Raw genomic sequence first — 24102 nt, forward strand, 5'->3', positions numbered from 1 at the left:
CAGTCCTTTGAGCAGCTGGCACGTTGGAAGAGGAAAAAGCCAGAGTGTCCTCTCAAATTCCTAGGAGGCAGGGTTCATGAGAGATGTCCATTTGTTTACAATCTTGTTTCTGCTGGTAGAAATTCCTGGAACCTGTTAAATGAGACACAGAGTACCAAATCAATATTGAGAGCAAGGTCCCCTTTGTCCCTTCAGCACTAACCGAGTTTGCTCTGAGCTGCATGATTTAATCTTGAGATCCGAGGTTCCCAGGGCGAAGGCACAGGCTGGGCCTCTTCCTTCTCCATAACAGGGACTTTGCAGCATCTCAAAGCTCCAGGCTTTCCACTGGCGAAAAGAAAAGAAAAGAAAAAGATAACAACTCCTTCCTTCAAACTGACATGAAAGGAAACCCAGGTGTACCCCCATAACTGTGCAGTATACACAAGCACACCCACAAAACAACTTGGGTTTGAAGAATTTTTATAAACATGATCAAGGCCACTGGGCCTCACCCATGCACTTTGCTGTCCTTCGTCTCTGTCCAGCATTGCTGCAGACCCAAAGTATACATCTGCCTTGCAGGTGTGGAGGGTAGAGCACTCATGACTTCAATGTTCAGAGACTGTCCGGAATCTTATCAAGCATGGTACCCCAGGCTAGGCTTGAACCCGACTGGCCCTGTTTACATGTCTCAGAAACCTGGACATCTCAATTTCAAGAGCAACCTCTGAAGGACAGCAGCTTTAGGCAGGTCAGGTTCCTCCTTAAGCATGCTTTTCCCAGCAGAAAGCACAGTGAATGCTGTAACGGTGAAAACTGAGCAGCGGTACTGATTATGGTAGCTGCGTGTTCATCATACAAATTCCTGTCGCCTACCCCGAGCCTTTGGCAGCTCCTATACTTGGCTAATTGTGCAAGGCTCCCTCTGCACAAAGTAAAAGGTGTTTACTTTGAAGTGTTTATCTATCTGTCTGATTAAAATTCACTCGTGACATGAGCAATCCAGTTAGATTTGGAAACAGAAGGGAAAGCAAGCTTCAAGACAGCTTTCACAAGAGAAACAGATATTCTCCTTGCATTCATGAGGAGTGGTTATGGCCACTTACTGAGTCCCAGGCCCATGGGCGCTGCAGAGGTAGGTATGGGAGCTGTCACCATTAAGGTAGAGAGAGCTGGTTATTTCCTACCTAAGCTTCCTGAGACAGGCCAGATAGGTCCTGGCCTATCTGGAAGAGAAATTCCATGATCTGGGCTTTTGAAAGCCCGGATGGAGGCTGGATGTCCAAGGTCAAGGTGCATGTACAGTCATCACTTGGTTAGGACCGCTTTCTGCTTCATAGCCTCTTGGGGAAGAAAGGGCTCACAGACTATCTCACCCCCTCCTCTCATTCTCACTGAAATGAACTCTACCACTTAGCTAAACTGTCAGACCTCCTTTTACTTTTTGTTTGAGGCAGAAACTTGCCTAGGTGGGTGGTCTTAAACTCAGGGTCCTGCTGCCTCAGCCTCAGGAGCAGTTGGGACGACAGGCCTATGCCAGCAGGCCTGGACCTGAGAGTTCATCTCTGCTGGCTTCTTGTGCTTCTGTTTCTCTCCTCCAAGGAGATGCTTGCAAGAGTGAGATGGTGGGTGGGGCTCTGGCTACCACCTGAACAGCCTGCCCGCTATCTTCTTCTCTGGGGACTTCTGGCTCTCTAGACTGCGTCTCAGGAAAAGAACACTGGCTCCAAGGCAGCTGGCCAGACAGGCACATTGCACCGACCTGGGTCCTTCGCACCACAGATGTTCTTAAACTCCCGTTGGTTGGATACAGGTGGCAAGCCTTGCTCGCAGACTGTGTGTGCCAGATGTCTCCATGCCTGCTCTATGCCCCGCTCCAGTTTCCAGTTTGCTGTCCACCTTGATCCAGGCTGAGCAAGCACAGAGCAGACTCCCTAGAGTCAGCATTTCTTCCCCAATGCCTGTTCCATCTACAGCTGCCGCCAAGGGCGAGGGGCTGCTGGCCTAATTGACTGGGCACCTCTGGTGTCAACCCACATTTATTTGTCCAGTGTCAGGATGTGTCAGAGTCAACGAGCAGGAGTCTCTCTGACTCAGCTGCTGCTCGGGTTCTCCCTGCTCCACGGCTTTCTCTTCTTGGCCCTCCATTCCACATTCTACGTCATGTACCATGGGGCACTGACTAGAGATGTTGTCAACAGTGGGTGTGTCTCCTGATGCTCCAAGCTCTCCCTCCTCCCAGGGGCTAAGATCTCAGGGTACCAGTGCACCTGGCTCTTGGCTCCCAGCTTCCTGTGCTCTTGGGTCTGTGTGTCTGCACACTTCATTCTAACGTTTTTCCCAGTCCCAAATTCAGAACTATTAAGCCTATGTGGAGCGCTGGCCAGCAAAGGGCAGCTAGTGGCCCCTGGGTCCAGAAGGTGGCTCAGGCCGCAGTCTCAACCATGAAGAAATTGGGCCATGTGACTCCTCTGGGATCCTAGACAGAGGTGGCTTGAGGCAGCTCCTGGAGTCAACAGTGAGTCCCATGTAGGTAAATGTTACTCCTCTTAGAGGCCTAAGGTCAAAGGCATGGACCATGAGGATATGGCTGCATCTGTCACTAGATTTCACCTCCTACAGCCGAGGGGCTGGGGCCATTGAAAATGGAGGAAAGGGGGCCTGGTCTGTGTCCTTAGAGCTGTGTCAAGCAGGGATGGAAGGTGTTCCCACCATGGGCTGAGGCCAGCCACAGTCATAGCTGAGGCATTAGTTGATGTAATCCGCGTCACCTTTCAGTGATAATGCAGAATGAACACAGACCGATGGTGCACAGCTACTGTCTCCTGGATGTCAGGTGTGCACTGGTCACTCCATGAGGACTTGCAGACCAGCCTTTTCCAACTGCAGAGACAAAGCTAGGGTCTTCACCAGTCTACTTCCAGTAATGAAACTGAGGCACACAAAAGTCTGGGGCCTCCTCAGAGGCTACAGAAAGTGTCAGGAACTTAGCCCGCCCCCGCATTAAGTTCTTCCTGGCTGCAAGGACTGAGGAACTATTTCTGGAACAGGCAGGCATTTTATCATGGGGACGTGTTGGTAGGGGTCTGGGCTTTTAGACAGGTAAATCCAGACCTTTGAGAAATTGGCCAGGGAGAGGCTTGGATGTTTGTGTTGAAGGAGGAGTCAGAGGCCAGTGTAGGAATTAAGGACACTGAGGGCCTCACATGAGCTCCTGTCAATCAACGAGAGAACAGGAAATGCCTCTCCCTCCTGAGATGGAGATGTGTTGAATGAGGGCACATCAGAGGCCCCCCACCTCATGGGACCTGTTCCCTTGACGCCTCTGGGCCTTGCACATTTATGATCATTCGCTTTTCTTGCCTGCATAGGGGGCGGATGGCATCCGAGGTCTGAAGGGCACCAAAGGAGAAAAGGTAAGGAACCGTCCCCTTGAGGGTGGGCGGGCTCAGCGTGGTGCAGGATACAATGGGGTGTATCCTGAGTGTGAGGGGGATTTATGCTACCATGAAGGAAGCTTGCTTGTTTGTAAAGGGAGAAAATAGCTGCTGAGGACCATGGTACTTCCTGTCTCCTGGGCTGGCCCAGAGCATCTACCCACGAGGCCCTAGGATGGCTACATGGCTGTATTCACATACCTTCCTCCCCCAGGTCTCTCCCTGTAGGTCCTCACTGACAACAGTCCTCATGGTGGTCAGTTGTCATCGAGAGGCCCAGCACTCCTGCACAGAGTCCAGTTTTACAGTCCAGCTCAGTGACTGTTTACACTCACATATAAGCCACATTGTAAAATGTGGTGCTACCTGCCACGGTCAAGGCTCAGAGTGCCCAGGTCCCCGGCAATTGAGACACCCTGTGCCTGTGGAACTGTGCAGCTGGCCCTGTCTGTCCTTTTCACTTGGTGGTAGGAAGCCTGGCACTTGGACGTTTTCTGCCCATCTTATGCTCCATCCTGTTGGGCATCTCCCTGACCCACTCAGGTGTAGCTAGTGGGTGTAGTCACCATTTGTGGCAGGCTGAGGCGCTGCCTGGGACACTGGGGTCTGAAGGCAGTGAGAGCAGGGCCTGCCGAGCCTGAGCTCGAGCAACTCACACCTGCATCAGCATAGGCTTGGAAGGTGTGCACGCCATTGCTTCTCACTGGGCACCTGGGGACATTTTTGTCTCCTTTCTCACGTGATCTGCCAGCCTGAAATCTATTCTCTGGGAGTTGCTTCAAGGGCTATGGGTGAGAACAGCACTCTAGCTGTATGATCTAGCTTGGGCCTGGCTGTGTGCTAACCACTTGCCCACCTTTTGGGAGGAACAGGCAAAGAGCTCTTCCGTTTTCCATGCCTTCTAGAGCGTCTCCACAGGGTCTCCTTCTGCAGGGCCAGGGGCATGGGTGTGCCTTTTGAACAATCCAGCTAGGAGCACCTATATGCGGATCAAGTTCTCTTAGGAGCAGATGCCCACTTGCTCCCTGGAAGGACTCTTTCCACGCCCTGTGTCCCAGATTTCCCATTCTGTTGGGAGACTTTGTTATGGAGGCATCTTCTACCTTTTTGAAGATGGTTTCCAGAGTCCTAGCTTTACTACTTTATCTTGTCTTGTTTGTCTTCACGAGACAGGATGTGTCTCGTTATGTACTTGGAAGGATATGAATGGGATGCTGCCTTACAATCAAAGTTCCCGGGCTGTCCCCAGGCATCTGAGGAAAGCCAACTAAAATGGTTCTAGGGAGAAGGGAGTCTGAGGACCTGCGGCCCCAGTACGTTATGTATACTGTGGCAGAAGCCTCGGGGATGGGTGAGAGGCCCAATGTATGCAGGCCCCTTCTGTGCAGGCACAAAGTTTCCTCCCTGTACAGCTCTCCTGTTTCTCTTCTGGGCCAGAGGCTCTGTGTTGCACATCCCCATTGTGCCCCCAAAAAGTGGTCATTGGAATGGAGTTCTTCTCTGCAGGTTGATGTATTCTTTTGTCTGTGTTCAGGGTGAAGATGGCTTCCCTGGGTTTAAAGGCGACATGGGAATAAAGGGCGACCGGGTGAGTGTAATGGGCCTAGGATTTGGGCCAGGGGCAAGCAGAGTGGGTTTGGGGGACCTGCGTGAAAGCCAGAGGTATCTGGGATCACAGAGAAGCTTATCAGAAGGGAGGCAACACCTCTGCAGGACCCTGGTCTGAGCACCGAGTGTCTGGCGCCCAGGGGCCCTGTGCAGCGTTATCTAGCCTGCTCCTCGGTTCCCACTCCAAAGCCAGACAGCTCTCACCTGCGTTAAGCCCAAGGACAACTGTGATCACTGGCACTGTACCCTGGATAGGTCTCTTAGTGAGGAATGGGGACCCTGGATTACAGAGAAATTTGACTCCAGAGGATGAAGAGGAAAGGGGGTGGTGTGGAAACTATCCAGACAGGCCCATAAGCAAGCCCCCACCCAAGACATAGGAGATGGCTGGCAGGACCGTGCACTATTGAGAGTCTGCAGTTCTTGTTCAGCTCCTGGACCATCCTGGTCCCCGGGATGTACCCAAATCACTCTTGAAGCCCGTGCAACCCAGTGCCCTGCCATCTGGTGCTGGCCCTTGGGTGAAACCCCAAACCTGGCTGCTTTCTGGTGGGCTGTGCATCCCAGCTCCAGAGAAAGCAGTTGGCGCAGATGAGGGCCTGGCTTTGTTCGGGGGTGGGGTGGGGGTGCACAGCACAGCAAGCACACCAACCAAGGGGTTAACAGGGACACTGAGGGCAGTTTCTAGGTGCTGACCTTAGAGCCACCTGCTAGCTCCTGCTGAGAAGTTTCCTCCACAACTTCAGAGTGAGTCAGAAGGCAACACACTGTGCTCCTGGTAGCCCAGCTGTTGCATGCACCTAAGTGTTGTCTATCGGTTATTTTGGGCCTGTTGTCCGTTTCTGTAATTATCCTCATGTCAGGCCCCGAAAGCACTTATGGCAAACATTCTAGAACAAGAGGGCCTGTACCCTTTGCCACAACCTGACAGGGACTCTCTAAAGCCACCTGCATTGTCTGTCAGAGGAGGAGAATAAAAAAGGACTTGGTGTTCCGTTATGCTGCTTCTGAGCGTGGCTGCCCCAGGTCTCCTCCAAGTGAAGGATCATCAGTGATGAGAGGCTACCCTAGATCAAAAGAAAAAGTCCCTCTGAGCCCTCCTCTGTGATGACTTGGCACACACAATTAGATTCCACTTGACTGAGGCATGGGTGTGGTGGTGCGTGCCTATAATTAATGTCACAAGACAGAGGCAGGAGGATAGGTATGAGTTTGTAGCTAGTTTGGTATTTACAGAGAGACCCTGGCAATGAGATGGAGATAGGAGATGAGAAATAGATAGATTAATAGGAAGAAAGAAAGAAAGAAAGAAAGAAAGAAAGAAAGAAAGAAAGAGCACTTCCTGGGAGCACAGTTCAGTTCTCAGTAGATGAGGGTGAGATGGCGGAGCCTTGCACAGGGCTTTCTGTGGATGGTCAGGTCAGATGTTAATACCTAAAGGATCAGCGAATTAAAGGAGCACTTTCCAAGGACAGGGACTTCTTAGCTCTGCGGTTGTTGGTCTCTATCTGCACAGTCTGCTCTGATGTGGGGGTCATCCATCTGTCTGCAGCTGTTCGTGGAACCAGGTAGTCAGAGGAGGCATGGGTCTCCAAGAGCTTCAGGGCTGCTATTTGGCAATGGCCACTGTGCGTCTGTGGCTTGAACGGGTCTGAGTCCCTCTTAGTTAAGTGTAGACTTCATGCGTGCAGCTAGGACACTGGATGGTGTCTTGGTGTGCATCCGGGGTCTCCTGGTGCGAGCATAGCTAGATCACTGCTCAGTGGGGGAGAGGTCCACCTCAGTGCTTCCCGAGGCTTCAGAAGAAGGTGAATTTGGGGACTGTGATGGTTGGGTCTGGATCAAGTAAGGGACACACCTCTGTATGGGCCTTTGAGGGCATGTCCTGGGGTGACTGTTCCTCTAAGGAACCCAGACTAATACAGGGACTGAGGAATTCAGAGCCACCATTGTTAGCCAGTTATTTCAGCTAAGAGTCACTTAACTAGACAAGGGAGTCTGGAAGCAGAGATGGTCGCCATGGTGGCACTCAGTGTAGAGAGGTAACAGCGGTCCAGCTAACAAAGGCCAGGCAAGCACAGCTCTCACCAGCATGCCTACTTGGCAGTCCTACTCCAAGGTGGTGGGAGGGATCAGCTGGGGGTGGAGACTGGGAAGGAGCTCCCTCAACCTCCTCTTTTCTGACTGCAGGGAGAGATCGGCCCACCTGGTCCCCGAGGAGAAGATGGTCCTGAAGGCCCAAAGGGTCGTGGTGGTCCCAATGGCGATCCTGGTCCTCTGGGACCCACTGGGGAGAAGGTTTGTGTTTATAATACTTGACTATGGCTAGAGAGCTCTGAGCGCCAGATGGCCCCTCCCATGCTTAGCATGGGTAGTGTGACTCCTGAATAGCCCATGCCAGTACCCCTAGCCTTTTGTAACTTCTCCTAGTAGGTGTGTGTGTGTGTGTGTGTGTGTGTGTGTGTGTGTGTGTGTGTGTATCCTATGATCTTTATCCTGTTTCTGATTTCCCCAACCTGCCCTCCCGACCCCACACACTTTGGAGGAGTGTCTTCCTCCAGGTATAGGCAAAGTGTGGGGTCCTCACCAGCCACCCATTCCTATCAAATCCTGCCTTTACTTTGGGGGTGACAGAATGTTCTCACTACAGTCAGACAGCACGGCATATGCTCCTGTCCAGCAGCACACTCCTACACCTTGTCCCCAGTAACCTGGTGAGGAGGGGACACAAGGAGTGCTTAAGCCTCCCGTTCCATCTGGCCATGTGGCTAGAACTCTTACAGAGCGTTCAGTACCCCTACCGATAAGAATCTTCTTTCTGCCCACGGCACCATCTCTTTGCTTGGTGTTTGGTTTTCTGTGCCTGCTGGTAGGATCATAGACATTTTCCTTCCTGAGGGCTTAGAGGCCCACTCAGTTCCAGGGGGAGATCCAGATGCCTCTGCACACCACCCACCCTGCCCTTCCAACTTGCCCTAGTCCCTCTCAGAACACCTCAGTGCTCTCTGCTCAGAGACAAGATTGAGAAAAGTCATGCTTATGATTTATGAGTCTTTTTTTTCCTGCTCCTAGGGAAAGCTTGGAGTGCCAGGATTACCAGGGTACCCAGGAAGACAAGGGCCAAAGGTAATTTAAGCCCTGCTAAGTATGTCCAGGCAGGCACTGTCTCATGTGGTGCCCCACACAGTCCGAGGCCCCTCATCCGGTCCCCACCTCTGCATGGCTTCTGTGCCACAGCGGAACAATATGCTCGCTGTGATCTCACGGTTCCCAGGCAGCCTTTGGTGTCAATTTGAGCAAGCTCAAAGAAGGCATTTAGACAATAAGTGGAGCCTTTCAGAGAAGAAGGCAGAAACTACGCCAGTCCCGGGGCCTGCTGCGGGTGCTCCTCCACACCAGCCTCCTCTTAGCCCCACTTTCCTTTGGAAGTACGGAGTCTCTGTGTTTAATGGCGCAGGGGAGGGCCAACCATTGTCTTATCTGCAGGCATGGTCAGGCTTAAGCGGAACAGCTCCTAAAGGCTTTGGAAATCAGTGAGAACATTATTTTCTTCTCATCCCACATTTTATTATTCATGGTTCCTCCTTAAACAATAACCATCGTGCTGGAGACCTGGTTAGCGGCACGCAGCCAGCCCACGCACCCCAGATTTACATCCTGCCTTTCTGCTGCCTGCTAGCTTTGCTGTCTTTGCCTCACAAGCATGGGCCTGCCAATCATCCTGTTCATGCAGAGTGGACACACGTCCAGCCTCCAGGAGTGTGTCCCTTAGATGTGGCTCCAGTGTAGCTGCCACGGAGGGCCATCCATCCAAATGTTGAAAACTGGGCTCCCTGCGAGTGCATTTGCTTTTCCTCTTTTCAGGTCCTTGTTTTTCAGGAGGAGAGAAAGGCAGAGAGGAGGCATTTGAGAGAGGAGAGGGTGGGTTATGACTAAGTGCTGGCAGCTTTGGAGATATGAGGAAACAGGACTTTGAAGCTCTGTTCTTAGGCTGTGACCAGACGCAGTGATGGGCTGCCTAGGAGTTCTGTATCCTCCACCCCAGGTCGCCACGTTTCAATCCCTGCCTGGGTGACCAGGTGAGCTTAGAGGAGGAACGCAAGGCATGGAAACAAGCAAACTTCTTGGAATATGAATGTGGTCAGGTCAAGGTGTCAGGCCACCCAGACGGCAGAGCCTCACAAAGGGCGGTAGACAACACCCACACTGATGGGCAGTGGGCTGCCCTGGGTATGTCCTGGGGAGCTCTGTGGCATCTTTTTTACATAGCAGGAGTTTGGATGTTTGGCAGATCAAAATCTTAGAGGCCACATTTGGCCCATGTGTTTATCTGTAGAATTGAAAACATCAGATGCTACTGTCTGTGCCTGGATTTGTGTCCATTTCTGACCTTGCGAACTGTCATGCTTTGGTTAAGGTGTTATGGACAGGTCACAACATATGACAGCAGGACCAGTGAACAGGGCTGTGAGGTTCCCTGGAAAAAGGGAACCTCAGCAATGCATGTCCTCCCATCCCCCCAAACTTCAGCTGGTGTTGCACAACCTCTATGTGGGGGCTGACAGGAGTTGAACAAAACCTGCTAGGACTTAGCTTTGGGGTCTGGAGAACTTTCAGGAAACATTTACTGGGTGGAGTGGATGGGTGTTGAGTGGGTGGTGGGTAGCTAGCTAATGGACAACAAGAGAACAAAAGGCTGGGTGAGTGGGTTCGCCAGGGGTTGGTGGGTGGTAGGGTGGCTGGGTGGCTGTTCATGGGTGGTTGGGTAAAAGCACATTTGGTCAGGGGGTATGGGGTATGTGTGAACTGTGGCAAGAACTCTCCGGGGTGGGCATGACAGCGTGGCCCTTGCTTCTGGCTCAGCGGTCTGTCTCACCTTCCTTAACTCTCTTGCAGGGTTCTATTGGATTCCCTGGCTTCCCTGGTGCCAACGGAGAGAAAGGCGGCAGGGTAAGGACTGCTTGCTGGCTGTGCTGCCTCCGTCCGTGTGCCGGTGTTGGCTCTCCACTGAGTGCCCTGTTCGTTTTTCTCCACTTGTTAGCAAAAGTACTTTCCAGAAGTAGCTGATCTTGAGCTCTAGGCTTTCTTTAGCTGTCGGTTATAGAGGCACCGTGACAGGAAGGAGTAGTGGTAAGAAAGAAAGAGCATGCTGGGAAAACGGAGCCGGGAAGTTCCTGGGGCTCCTTCAGAGTTTTCTCTTACAGAGAGACTTTCCTGCATACCAACTTTACAGGGAGAGAAAAAGGGTGATATTTTGTCCTCTTTGGTGTGATCTGCCACTTCCTTTAGGGTGGGCACATATCACCTTGGGCTATCTATGTGCAGCCTAGACCTACAGCCCCTGTTGGAAGTTGCCCTGGCTGTAAATATGGGGCAGAGCGTGACACCAGTGGGTTCTTTCTGCTGTCATCTTCACAGAGGTCTCTTGAGGGTGACTTGGGGGAGCTGTAAAAAGTTGACAGGCGGAGGTTAGAGGTGAACAGCAGAGCTGTACAGAGGGATGGAATTGGAATCACACCACGCAACAGATCCACTTAAGAGGTTTAATAGGGAGATACAGGAAACGTCTCTGGAGACACGTGGAGAGAGAGGGGGCGGGAGGGAGAGAGAGAGAGAGAGAGAGAGAGAGAGAGAGAGAGAGAGAGAGCCATCTGGTGGGTCTGTTCTTTTATATGGCCCAGGGCAGGGCCACGCCCCCGTGGCAGGTAAGCAGTGGCATCACAGGTAGGCAGACTGAAGCAGAATCCTAACATTCCTACCTTTTCCTATATTTAAAATATAGGAATGTTGGATTGTTTTTATACAAGGTAAGTTAAAGTATATAAGTGTAGGTAATGGAGAAAAGAGAAAAAAAGCAATAGTAACAAAATGTCCAAATTATATCGTGAAGAGGGAGGAAAAGTTTTGTCCTGAAAGTTCAAGGTAGAGGGCAAGCTATGTCAGCCATGTCCTGTAGCAGATAGAGACCGAGGAGTGTTGGGGAAACCTGGAGTACACCATTTCAGCCTTTTGTAAATGGATAAAGGGCGAAGTGATCGTCTTAACTACTTCCTGCTGACAATATGGCAGTGATAGGGGATTTAAAAGGCTGAAATGTTGGTCAGATTCTGGAAGAACAGGCTGCTGTATTTGCTGTCCAGGGTCCGAGAACATCTGCAGCTGGGAAGGGTAATGCAGGTCTAGCTAGGAGGAACGATGCAGATCGAGCTGGCACAGTTTTTGACGTTGGATGGGAGCACTTGTGGGTAGCTGCTTTGATGATGTCCCAGATGCAGGCGGTCTGGTAGGGTACTGGAACATATATGTGGGCAGATGATAAAGTCAGTAGATCAGGGAGAAAATTTCCTTTTAGGTGTACATTTGAAACTCTTGGGAGAGCAAAGAGAAAAGGCTTAAGACAATGTTGACACTTTGTGAGAATTTTGGGAGAGCAAAGAAAAAGTCTAGATATGGGAGCTTTTTCCATTTACCCAAGGAAAGGCTTGAACATGGGAGAGCAAAGAAAAGGTCTGGGTATGGGAGCTTCCTTCCATTTACCCAATTGTTGGCAATAATTCAAGCAGTTTAGTTCTGGGTCTGTCCAAGTTTGGTTGCAGAGGCATGTAAGCTTTAAGGCAGGTGTTTTTAAAGGCGTGTCGGGAAGAACAGATGACTGGATGTTTCCCATGGGGAGGTGAGGTCAGTAAGCCGTTAAGGCATCCCCCAAAATGGTTAGTGACCCAAGGGACTGGTGCAGACCAGTTAGTAGCTCATCAGCACTAAGTAGGAGCCAACAGCCTAGCTCAACAGATGAGCTGGCCACAGACTAACTCAATAGATGAGTTAGCTGCAGGGATGTGGCTCCGAGTGCACTCGAATTTTTCAGCGGCTGTCACAGAACAGCGGAGAAAGCTACATCAGGAAGCTCACCCAATGGGTGAGCCTAGTTGAGGGCCAGCGAAGAAGACCAGGGTGTTCCCTGCTCCCAGTCAATCAGAGAGGGCCAGCAAACTCTCTAACTAGAGGGAAGCGTTTACATGACTAGAAAGGGAGAATTTAGCTGGTGTTGGATGTAGAAAGGTGGCAATGAGGTAGTTAGGGAAAGGAGAGTCCCAAGACCAGGGAAGAGGAGAAGGAATCCCACCCTTACAGACAGGTGAGAAGCTTAGGCTGTGGGTTACAGTACTTATCAGGACTTAATTTGGCCTAAGAGATGGATTTCCTGTAGCTTACAAGAATCCTTCTAAGCTCATAAAGGGAGATAAATTTAGCATCACCACTGTTTGAAATCTGCAGTGAAATACACATTGTTAGACATGAACACGTGGTAGGAAAAGGGTAGTAGACATATATAGCATAGTACAGGCTTGGGAAAAGAACTTTGTGTTAGGAGCACAAATACTCTGAGATGAGGTTAGAGAAGGCAGATAGGATCATATAGTGGAATGTTTTACCACAATTAGATTAATAAGTCAGAGCTCCATTGATCAGTCTCAATACTTTGAAGAGTTAATACAATAGCATAGTAACAGGAAGAAATAAAGCATTTGTTTGGACATGTTGACCTTCATAACTTACATTTACCAACTTAAAAACACTTTTTAAAAACACCTTTTTGGGCGCTTTAAGCAACAGGTGAAATTGACAGTTAAAGTTTGGTCTCCTGCATATGAAGAGGCTGGGAAGGTACCTGAAGTCTCCCATGATAGAAGGTGGCAATGACTATGTAACCTGAGTATGAATCTAACACAGACCTGTAACATAACCCTGGGTGGCAAGGCTGTTGAATTTAAGAGCCGTCTGTACTCTGCCAGGTTAAGAAGCTTCAAGGCTGGAAATGTGTACAGCTCTTGTGCTGGTTGAACCTCCAGTGACTAGGCACACAGAACAAGCCTGCATGTGAGCAGTGACATCCATGGCCAGGTTAGGCTGCGGGACCAGTGTCCCATTCTGGTTGTAGCAGCTGTGAGACCGGTGTCTCCTTTTGGCTGTATCTGAAACAGGTCCCTGGCAGAGCTGGCTCTGGCAGGGCCACGCCCCCGTTGCAGGTAAGCAGTGACATCACAGGTAGGCAGACTGAAGCAGAATCCTAACAGGAGTCATATCTATCTACCTCCTGTGATGTCCCTGTTGGCTTAGACCCTCCTTACAGAAGCTGCCCCTCCCCCCCCCGCCATGTCTGGGTGGTGTCACTGCCATTTGGGAGATGGAGTGTAATGGTCTTCTTGCGCCTTCCCTTGGACATACAGGGCCATTGGGAGAGGCCATTGGGCAGGGACACAGAACAGAGTGCTTCTGGCTGGCTCCCCTCCATGCACACACAGAGCACACATGCTCCTCCTCATAGGACGTTGCTTCCTTAGAGTATCACGGGTAAAGTGGGGACCTTGCACATGATGTGCTCTTGAAAGCCAGGAGAATGGCTTTACAATAACTGAGACAGTGTGGACAAGCCAGTGGTCATCAGCTTGTGAAAGCAGGGCTGTCCTGGAAGCAAGCACACAGGGTGGACACTATCTACTGCCATCATCTGCTTCTTTCTTACACGGTCCCTTTATCATCTTTCTATTTTTCTACATATCTATTTTCTCTTTTCATCTATCTATCATCTATTTGTCTATCTATCCATCCATCATTGATCTATCATTTATCATCTATCTATCCGTCTATCATCTATCTATTATCTATCTATCTATCCATCCATCATCTATCATCTCTCTCCATCCATCTATTATCTATCTATCTATCTATCTATCTATCTATCTATCTATCTATCATCTATCTATCTATCTACTGTTTATCATCTATCCTTTCTTCTCAGCCAGACTTTATCTAGAGTCATCTGATTAGTGTTTGTGAGGGGAGTTGTCCCCTGATTTATTTGGAGGCACTCCCTGTGAAGAGTGGCCCAGGGTCTCACAGGTGTAGAAGATGAAGACGCTGCTGCAATAAGATTGGAAGCCCATGGGTTGTTGCTTTGCCTTTGGTACAAATCTCATCCGGAACAATGCCAACGTTAAGGTTCAGGTTGTGCTCTCCGCTGCTCCCTTGTGCTGTGGACCCCTCATCACTGGGGCTTCACATAAGGCAGTCCTTCACCTTGCACATTGAGCGCAAGCGTTCCTAAGTCCGCGCTAAAGCTCAGAGCTTACCCAGGCAGGGCATGCTCCAGTGACTGAACAAGATAGGGAGCAGCCGCAACCAGTGCTCAGGGTAATGGGCATGCAAGGAGGGATAAACCCAGAGCCCAGGCCTGGGTCCTCACAGAAGGCTGAGCTCTTCCTGCTGATCCCAGAGAAGGGGGTGGGTGGGGCAGAGCTGCTTAGAGAAGCTGCTGCAGCCAAGCTCAGTGCAGAAGCCTGGGCTATGGGTGCCTGTGGAGGCCTTGCCTCTGCAGTGCCTCTGGGTGGCTCTTTATCCCAAGGCCTGGGGGTGACTCCAGGGAGAGTTTTGAAGGTAGTCCGGGTCCCATGCAGGAGAGGATCAGGAAGGATCCCAGGAACATGAAGGAGGCCTGTCTGTGCCCTGCCCTGGGAGACCTGCTGTGTTTGCAGATAAGGGTTTGCAGCAACTGTGTGTGTTTGCCACTCCCCCAAGTGCTACCTATACACCTCAGTCCTCTGTTACCAGAGACCTGGCTTCTGCAGAGCTGATGCCTCATGTCTGTGCCTGCCTGACAGTGGGAGGTTAGACGGGAAACCATCAGAAACAATACTGCATGGTCAAGCTGTCTGCAGCCCAAGGCACAGCCATGACACAAGCAAAGGTGCCCTGTGAAGAGACTGTACCCCGCCCCTTGGAGGGGTCCCAGGAGAGGAAGGACCCACTGAGGTCTCCCAGCAAATTCAAGGCTCTTCATACTTCAGCTTGACTCTGGGCTCCAGAAGAGCAGGAGGCAAGGCCACTTCTGGGCCTCCCATGCTTTCCCGGCAGGGACTAGAGGTGAACAATTAATGGGCGAGGGAGGAGTAGAGCCATGCTAGGCTTAGCGGCTCCAGCTACAAGGCCGGCCGAGCTCCTGTGAGGGTTAGATTACCACATGCCCTGTGAGCCCCATGCTACCCCGGGACACAGATGGGGAATCTGGGTTGAGACTGGTTTGCCTCCTGTCAAGGCTCGAGTGTCTAGATATCCCAGGCACCATCAGGGCAGGGTGCACCTGGGAGCCAGGTATGCTGCTAGGTCAGAGGGGATATTGGATCAGAGTTGTGATTCTAGGTGGTGCTAAAGGGGAGAGGAGCAGAGGTGTTGGCAGCCCCACCTGGGCTCACATACCCACATGAGTCTGGGCTGGTTACACTCTCAATAAGGGCACACACTTAGCATGAGAAGACAGCAGATGTCTTACTTAATTTTCGTATGCAAATGTTTGTATTTGCATGAAAGGATGTTGTCACAGCTCAATCATTGTAACAGGAATGGCTATGTTGTTAAGGAAAAAAAAAAAAAAAAAAAGGCCTAACTCATTTGCTTTGGATTGTTTAACTAAATGCCTTCAAAATGGGAGACTGGTTCGCTCCTGATAGTGAACTGGGTGAAAATGCTAAGGAGAGACTCGTTCTGTGGCTTCAGCCTATAGATCTGATCTGGCTTTGTTGGTGGGGACCAGGGTAAACCCGGGATGAACCTCAGAGCGCTGGAGCCTCTGTGCTCAATCCATTACCTCTGTGTCCGGTGGGTAAACTGCACTTGCAGGCCATTACAGCCTTGCTATGGCAGAAAACAGAAAGCAGAAAATGCCGGGCATTTGCTTTCTGGGGTTCAGAAAATGCAGATCAGCAAAAGGACTGAGCTCCGAGAGGTGCCAGGACTCTTGGATATATGATTTATATTTTAAATTGTAATTTCCCTTCGTGCCTGCAAAGCCCGATGAAAATGTAATGCCTAATATTCTTAACAGTAGCAGAAGAAAATTATGTGTGATAGGAGTTGACTTTCTTCTCTCTTCGTGTAATGATTTCTGCGCCTACTAAGAGGAGAAGAGAGAAGAGGAAGAGAAGGAGGGAGGGAGGGAGGGACAGACGAAGGGAGGGAGGGCGCAAATGAACCAGCTAAGTAGCAGACACTACCCATCGATATTTCGGCCCTTATACTCTCCCATTCTCCCCCCAGATAGGCCCTTCCCGGCCTCATTCTGGATTCTTGAAGTCTCTTGTTAATTCAGGGAGGGGCCATACAAGCCAAGGGTGACTGACAACCATTTCTCTGCTTCTAGGGAACAGCTGGAAAGCCAGGACCACGGGGACAGAGAGGCCCAACGGTAACCCTCCCTGTGTCCTCTGTACAAACTAAGCATGTGGGCTGTAGGTGGGTGGGCTCCGTTAGTCTGAGGCCTCTGAGCTAATGGGCTTTCCTTTTCTCTGTCCATCTGCTCAGGGCCCGAGGGGTGAAAGAGGCCCACGGGGCATCACGGGGAAGCCTGGCCCTAAGGTACGTATGTTCCTAGTCCTCCGAGGCCTAAGAGGTCAGTCAGTGGCCTTTCATGTAACAACAAAAAGAACAGTGTTCTTCAACACCATTAAAGGGCACTCTACCCTGTAACGGCCTTCAGCAAGCTTTGTGACTTGGACCACATGGCTAAGGCTAACCCCAAGGAGATTCAAGACAGACAGAGCTGGGCAGCGCTCACATGTGGGAACTTCTTCAGAGCCTGGAAGCCAGGCTAGCACAGACCACCCAGGTCTGGTGGAGAAACCTTATTTCTTCTCTGGTAAAGGTGACTGGGAACTGCAGAGACCTTTACTAGAAGGTTCTTTCTGGTGCAGGCAGAAGCTGGGCCTACCCCTACTAGGACCCCACATACCTAGAGGAGTGAAGGCAGCTCCCTGTGCTGGAAATGCTGACCAGTTCTAACCAGTTTAAATCCAGACTAGGGTCTGAGGGGACAGAGGACCAAGGTTTGGTTCCCAGCACCCACATGGTGGTACAAAACCACCTCTAATTCTAGTCTTGGGAGATCTGATGCCATCTTCTGCAGGCACCAGGCACACAACTGATGCACAGACATGCATGCAGGCAAACAATGACACATACAGTTTAAAAAATATTCCCGGGAAGGTCTTGCTGAGACAGTCAGAGCTGACCCATCCCTGACCATCCCCTCATTGGAGCTCTTCTGTGATAGGCTAAACTCTGGGTGTAACACACACACACACACACACACACACACACACACACACACACACACACACACCTCTTCATGAGAACCACCAGGTACATGGAATGGTCCTGGTCCTGAAGCTGAGCCCTGTGTTCTTTCTCTTAAGTCATTTTAGGTGTTCTTGGCTTAGCACAGCCTGTGTCCGACTAGTCATGAGGACCTGCCACCGTCCTCCTCATGCTGGCTCCGCATTGGCTGGACACAAAGGCAGGCTAGCATGGAGCCCCGAGGCTCAGTGCTATCACACATGGCCCTGTACTGGGGTCAGGATGACCTTGGAAGAGTACTCATGGTGACCTTTTCTCTCCTCTCCCAGGGCAACTCAGGAGGCGATGGCCCGGCTGGCCCTCCTGGTGAGCGGGTAAGAGTCATCCAGGCCTGGGCTATGAGGAAAGAGATTTACAGGGAGGAAGCTGGTCCCAACACACACTTAACTCTGGATGACCCACTACAGGAAGCCAAGGGTACCCTGCCAAGGAGCAGGCCTTGCTGAGGCCCAAGGGTGGCTCGTGTCCAGAAGTGATGTGCTTCTTGGGGAGGGACCTCATCTCACACTCTACACCTGGCCTTAGGGTGTTAGATGTGACTGAGACCACAGAAATTGCCTCTTGATCTCATGTAGAACAGAGGACTCTGGGCTTTGCCATGTATGTTGGCCACCAGTGTACCTAGTGAAGTATGTATGTATGTATGTATGTATGTATGTATGTATGTATGTATGTATAAATGTATGCATGCATTTGTCTATCTATTTATTTATCTATTTATCTATCCATCATCTATCTCACCTATCTCTCTTCTATTACCCATCTATCTATCTTCTATCTAGCATCTATCTCTCTCTTCTCAGTTCCTCTAGAGTCATATGGGAAAATGGGGTCAGGATAAGGAGGGAAAAGGTCTTAGCTGCAGCCAGTGCCACAGTGAGGAAAACAGTGGGGGCTGCTAACAGGAAGAACGCCTGTCCTCAAACTGACTATTCTCTGTTCCCAGGGGCCCAATGGACCCCAAGGTCCCACCGGCTTCCCAGGACCCAAGGGTCCTCCGGTAAGTGGTGCTTCCTCCCATGGGGGTGGCAGGTCAGGGTCCCCTGATACCTGGCTCTTCTCATCTCCCAAGGGTGTGGGGGGAGGGGAGGAGCACACTGGGCCTTTTCTGGGTAGGCAGCCCACCTGTGGCTGTGGCCCCCAGCCCCATGCAAGCATTTAGTTCTGGGCTGAATTCTCCTGTCGCGAACCTCCCCTGTGGAGGCCCTTTCTCTGGGGTAGACTTCCCATGACAGGTCCTGCTGTCATGGGAATCTTCATGGCACTCTGACTGGGCTCAACAAGCATGGTGTCTTAAAATCATCCATAGGTCTTTTTTCAATTCTGGGACCAAGTCTGAACCAAGGCTGGTTCCTCCCCAGGATCCAGGCTGGGCCCACAGCAGAAGTCCACAGCAGGAAAGGTCCACTCAGGGCCTACCTATTGCAGGGAGTAGGGGGTATCCCACAGCAAATGAGAATTCATACCAAAGGAGGGCTTATGCCAGGGAAAGCCCAGGGGAGGTGAAGATCCATGCCAGGGGAGGTTCATGCCTGCAACGGATCCACTGTAGGGGGAAGAACAAGGCATGGGAGGTGCGTGGGAGGGAGGGGTCTGTGGCATGGGGGGTCCGTGGGAGGGAGGAGTCTGTGGCATGGAGTTACTGTCCCTCCTTCGTTTTTGCCAAACTAGACAGATGAGGGTCCCAGTGAAACCAGGCCACCCACCTACTCAATCTTGGGGAGCCGGCTGACCTCCTTGGCCTCTGTTAACCCCTTGGGGCAGTGGTGAGGACTGTGGGGACAGGTTCTTGTGTGGCATCTAGTTCCATGACCACCGTACCTGTGAGTGTCAAGTGACCTCCTTTCTCGAAAGCCACCAGGAGGACAGTAGTTGTTGTCACCTGTTTCTGCTGCATAAGCCTTCCTGGTTCTGACTCTCTCCCCAGGGCCCACCAGGCAAAGATGGACTCCCTGGACATCCTGGGCAGAGAGGCGAGACAGTGAGTATTATAGGCGTTGGGGACATGGCTGTGTCTGGTCTCTCTGGCTGCATCTCTCATAGCCGTACACATATAACATGCTGCTGGCTGCCTGGACAGGCATGGGGTCTTTCCTAGCTGGTAAAGACCAAAGGCCTTGGCAAAGCTTCCTGTGGGCCTGCCATCTGCTGTTGACTTGAGGTCAGGCTATCGGGTAGGCAGGAGCCCCGGAATATCACAGTGGAAACTGGACAATGGCTCTTTGCTTGTTCTAGCAGTTTTGGCCAAAGGCCATGTTTAGAGCATCAGGACCCGGGGATGTTGGCATTATAAGACCTTTGTCTCAAACTTTGATTTTCTGAGGGTAACTAAGTGTACAACATGGGCCTTTCCTGGAAGAGCACTTGGGGAGGTCTGCGCTTGTGGATAGCTGGCTGTTTAGGCTACAAAACAAGGGCCATGGGCCTTGGACCTCACATTTTCTCCTTCTGTCTTTCAGAACATAGAGAGGAGAGGCCTTTTAATTATGCCTTTGCGAGTATTCGAGCAGCCCATGCTGGCTGACAAAGGGAGACTACCTTGCTCTTTTGTTTAGAGAGAAAAATGAAAATAGTTCTTCCAAGCTCTGCACATTTTCCTCTAATGCCTTTCCAAGGAGAGAAGATTTTTCATCCTGCTTGCTTTCCTCCCTCAGACTTGTTCTGCAGCTAATCAGGCCTCTCATCTTTGCTTGGAAAAGTGTAGTCTCCAGCAACTTCTAGCATGTCCAGCTACCCCTGTAATTACAGGAGTGCTCTCTGAGACTCATCTTGGTGTTCTCTAGCATGTAGATTTTCTTCTTTTTCTTTTTCCTTTTCTCCTTCCCTCTTCTTTTTCTCTCTCTCCCTCCTCCTCCAAGGAACACAAATGGCCATTTTGTCTCCTTAATGGGAGGAAAAGGCCTGTTTTTCCACAAGGAACAGAAGACCAATTCCTTTTTATTGGGCAAGGTTGGCCCAGTGACTGTGGACCCGGTGGGAGGCCTTGCTTGCCCTCCTCACTGACTGCAGTGGGCAGAGCTCTCCTTTGGCTCCTTCCTCTCTTAGCATGTCTCCCTCTTGACCTGTTCCTCACCTCTTGCTTTTGACTGTCAGAGAAATGTGTCTTAGAAACAGTCACTTCTGCCCACTATGTGAGCTAAGCTGGGCTGAAAGAGAAGAGCCCTCTGGGGTCTCCAGGGCAGGGCCTGCTGTGGTCTGTGTGGCCAGTGAATTGTGTGTGATATTAGCCTGCTGGCCTGGAGCCATCTGCTCACCCTTCTGCCATAGCTGTGACCTCTGTGCAACTCAGCTGCTCTTCTCAGGCCTGGCAGCTACAGGTGTGTCTTGTGGTACCTACTTTGCTTGGCCATTGTGCCCCAAATCAAGCTTGACTTGCTGCGGCTTCCTGCTCACAAGGAGAGTTTGGGAAAGAGAGCCGAAGAGAGATGCAAGCCTGGGCCATTTTAGGCATGAGCACTTAGATCCTTGAAGAGACAGTGTCTTTGAAGTGACTTTAAAACTAACACATTTGAGCTGACAGCTTCAGAGAGCAGCCAGGCCAGGTTCCGCTGCTGTCCTAAATCTGAAGAGGAGCAGGCTGGCGAGTCACCTGCCATGCATCAGAGGTGTGGATAACAAAGGCTGAAAAGTCTCACAAAGTTGCTTACTGAGCACCAGTACAGAGATGGTTCTTCTGTGTCCTCAGAAAATGAACACACAGCGACATGAGGGAGAACAGACTTAAAATCCATATCTCAACACAGAGACACAGCATGGAGCTAACCCGCTTGGCTCCAGTACTTTCATGAAATTAATACGGAAAGGGAGCATAAGGGAGGACTCTAAAATGAGAGTTTTGGCATGTAGCCATTGGGGACAGGTGTGGGCGGGCTTCTGAGACTGCAGCAGGGTGGTGCAGTGGCCCCTCAGCTTGCTGACTCTCTCCACAGGGTTTCCAAGGCAAGACTGGGCCTCCAGGCCCCCCAGGAGTGGTTGGCCCTCAGGTGAGACCTTGCAGCATCGTGGGGTGGGACGGGGGTGAGGTGGGGGTGGCTCTCTGGTGTTACCAAAACATAGGGCTATGGTCAGTTTTCTCCATTAATGGAGAGGTTTAAGTGCCATGGCAAGTGTGTGCTAACTGTAGGAGATGGAAGGAGCTGTGCTGAGAGAAAGAAAGTAACTCATGGAGCAAATGGCCTGGGCCCAGCAGCAGAGCTCAGGTGACCCCAGGCCAAATAGGGCCAGCCTCTGGACTTTGACTATCCCCGCTGGCACAGGGGCCAATGGGGTCTTCTTGTCCTGTTGCGGACAGCAGAGGCACCCAATTCTTCTACACTGGTCAGTGTTGTGGGACTCTGATTCCAACTAGCACAGAGCAGTGAAGGTACAAGTTCCAGCTAGGGCTGATGACTTTAGATCCGAGGACAGTTGTGTACCTGTCACTTAGCCAGCCACACCTGACCTAATGAGAAGTAAGAGACTGACAGCTAATATCAACACAGGCCTTCTCCCCTCTGTGACAAATATGGCAGCCCTGAACATCTTTCTGATCTAATCCCCAAAACTCAGCCTCCAGAGAGGCGCAGGGACAGGGGGACAATAGCTATGGCTAACGCTGCTTACCTGGCTTCATCTTTTCCATCTGGATTTTGCCTTAGGAGAGAGAGAATAGAGAGGATGGGAGGCCTACAGTAAGTGTCACCACAGTCAGGGCTGTACCCAGGCTCAGGGTGAAGCGATCATTCTTTTGCAAGTTCCTCAAAACCAATATGTGACAACACTGTCCCCACAGGGTCCAACGGGAGAAACAGGTCCGATGGGTGAGCGTGGCCACCCTGGCCCTCCAGGACCTCCTGGTGAACAGGGCCTCCCAGGTGTTGCTGGAAAGGAAGGGACAAAGGTGAGTTTCTGGAAGCTTCCACGCCAGGCGAATCTTTTGTCCTAGGGGATCAGAACTCTATGCTTTCTCTTGGTCTTTTTGGACAAATGGGTAATTTCTCAAACAAATGCATCTCTGAAACCCAAGCGTTCAGATGCATTTTTGCTTGAGCCGAGACAGGGCTGTGGGCCGCTGCAGAGGGAACACAGAGGGATGTGGGATCAAACCATCCCAGGCCCAGTGGGGAGCACCTTTCCTTGCTGCCCACGTCTCTGGAAACTGACTAAAGGCCTGGGTCTTCAACAGCCGATACAGATCTGCTAGAGATTGGTCCTTTGAAACCCCCTCACTCAAACACACTGAAAATAGAGTCTGAAAGTGTAAAATGAATGTATCTCCAGCCTTGTGCCAGTCCCGGTTCCCGTTATGTCTACCCCTTTTCTGTAGTCTGCTCAGTAGGCTGGGGTGCCCCAAACTTGTGGTTGTAATGTCTGTGTGTTATAAAACTACTCAAGTTTCTTTTAGAGGAACTAAAAACAGAAGCTCTCAGCCTATTTTTGTTGTTGTTTTGAGACAGAGTCTCACTGAGTAGCCCTGGCCATGTAGAGCAGGCTGGCCTCGAACTCACAGAGATCCACCTACCTCTGCCTCCTGAGTGCTGGCATTAAAGGTGTGTGCCACCATGCCTGAGCCACCACACCTGTTGATGTGACCACATAAAATAGTAAATTTAAAATTAGAGACATGCAGTAAATAAATACTCAGGAAAATAATATATCCTTTGTCTGTTTGAGTAAGTACATATATGCTCAGATATGTATGTATACATATATGTGTATGTAAATACACATGTATGACCATTACACACACACACACACACACACACACACACACACACACACACACAGAGCATTTGGCCTATAAATCTTTCTACTCTGGACAAAGAGAGCTCACTGAGTTCAGAAAAAAGCCAAGTGCATTTGATGTGCTGGTCTGGAAAGACCATTGTGCTCCCGTGTGAAGCCCCAGGAAAATTCTGGATGATATTCTAACTTTTACATTGTGAGGGAACATACACCCAGTGGTGCCTGGTTTTAGATATGGGCACTGGGCTGGTAACAACTTCCTTGAGTGGCTGTGTTTTTTAACCACACGCCACTGGAATGTCCTTAGCTTGGCACAGTCTTATTGGGGAGTCCTGTGCAAGTGAGGACTTTCATGTCATTCCAGCTCCCCTTCAGCCCCTGGATTTTGTGGATCTGGGCCCTGAAAGAGCATGGGGTTGGGGAAGGGGGTATCAGAGTTGGAGTCCCTTCCCCAGATCTACATACAGAAGCAGCCTGGATAACATGGCATCCAGGTGTATGCAGGAGCAGAGCTCAAGTCCACAGATGTGGACTTGAGGAGATGTGCCAGGTCTCAGCTTCCATCCTCAGCCTCCAAATCAAGACAATACCAGAGAATTTCTTTGAAGCCGAGGGCTAGAGGAAGCCCAGGTCAATGCGTATCCCCAGTGGATCTTGATAGAAGACTCACCCTGCTCCTTAGACATGGGTCCTGTGGTCTGGAGGTTGGTGAAAAGTCAACAGCTGGAGCTTCCAGGCGGCGCTAACTCTGGCTCTCTTTTTAGGGTGATCCAGGCCCCGCTGGCCTCCCTGGGAAGGATGGCCCTCCAGGATTGCGTGGATTCCCTGGGGACCGTGGCCTCCCCGGCCCCGTGGTAAGTGAGGGGCAGGGTGGGGGTAGTGGTATGGTGTACAGCCCTGGGGTCTCTCTCTGAGTGTCTTCAACCTATATTCTTACTACTTTGCAGGGAGCACTTGGACTAAAAGGCAGTGAAGGCCCCCCTGGCCCCCCAGGGCCTGCGGTGAGTTGAAGCCTTCCATCTTATCTGGTCCTTCAGGCCTGGTGTTCCACAGGCAACTAGGGCTGGGAGGACACACATAGATGCCAAGGTCCCCATCAAGTGTGTCAGGGGGACAGGGTGGAGCATAGGGACAGTGTCCCTGACACAGAAATTGGGTTGATAGA

The 24102-nt window shown here is 51.0% G+C and overlaps 1 protein-coding gene across 1 annotated transcript in view; it reads left to right on the plus strand.

The window, feature by feature from the left end:
- The window catches only part of Col5a1 (collagen type V alpha 1 chain), a 148011-nt gene that overhangs the window by 88976 nt on the left and 34933 nt on the right, over positions 1 to 24102 (plus strand). The window contains 14 exon segments of the mRNA XM_051166957.1: positions 3354 to 3398; positions 4954 to 5007; positions 7218 to 7325; positions 8100 to 8153; positions 9924 to 9977; positions 16222 to 16266; positions 16383 to 16436; positions 17483 to 17527; positions 18160 to 18213; positions 19141 to 19194; positions 21143 to 21196; positions 21985 to 22092; positions 23702 to 23791; positions 23885 to 23938. Coding sequence (XP_051022914.1) covers positions 3354 to 3398; positions 4954 to 5007; positions 7218 to 7325; positions 8100 to 8153; positions 9924 to 9977; positions 16222 to 16266; positions 16383 to 16436; positions 17483 to 17527; positions 18160 to 18213; positions 19141 to 19194; positions 21143 to 21196; positions 21985 to 22092; positions 23702 to 23791; positions 23885 to 23938 — 873 coding nt within the window.

This window comes from Acomys russatus, chromosome 24 (assembly GCF_903995435.1).
Source record: "Acomys russatus chromosome 24, mAcoRus1.1, whole genome shotgun sequence".
NCBI lineage: Eukaryota > Metazoa > Chordata > Mammalia > Rodentia > Muridae > Acomys > Acomys russatus.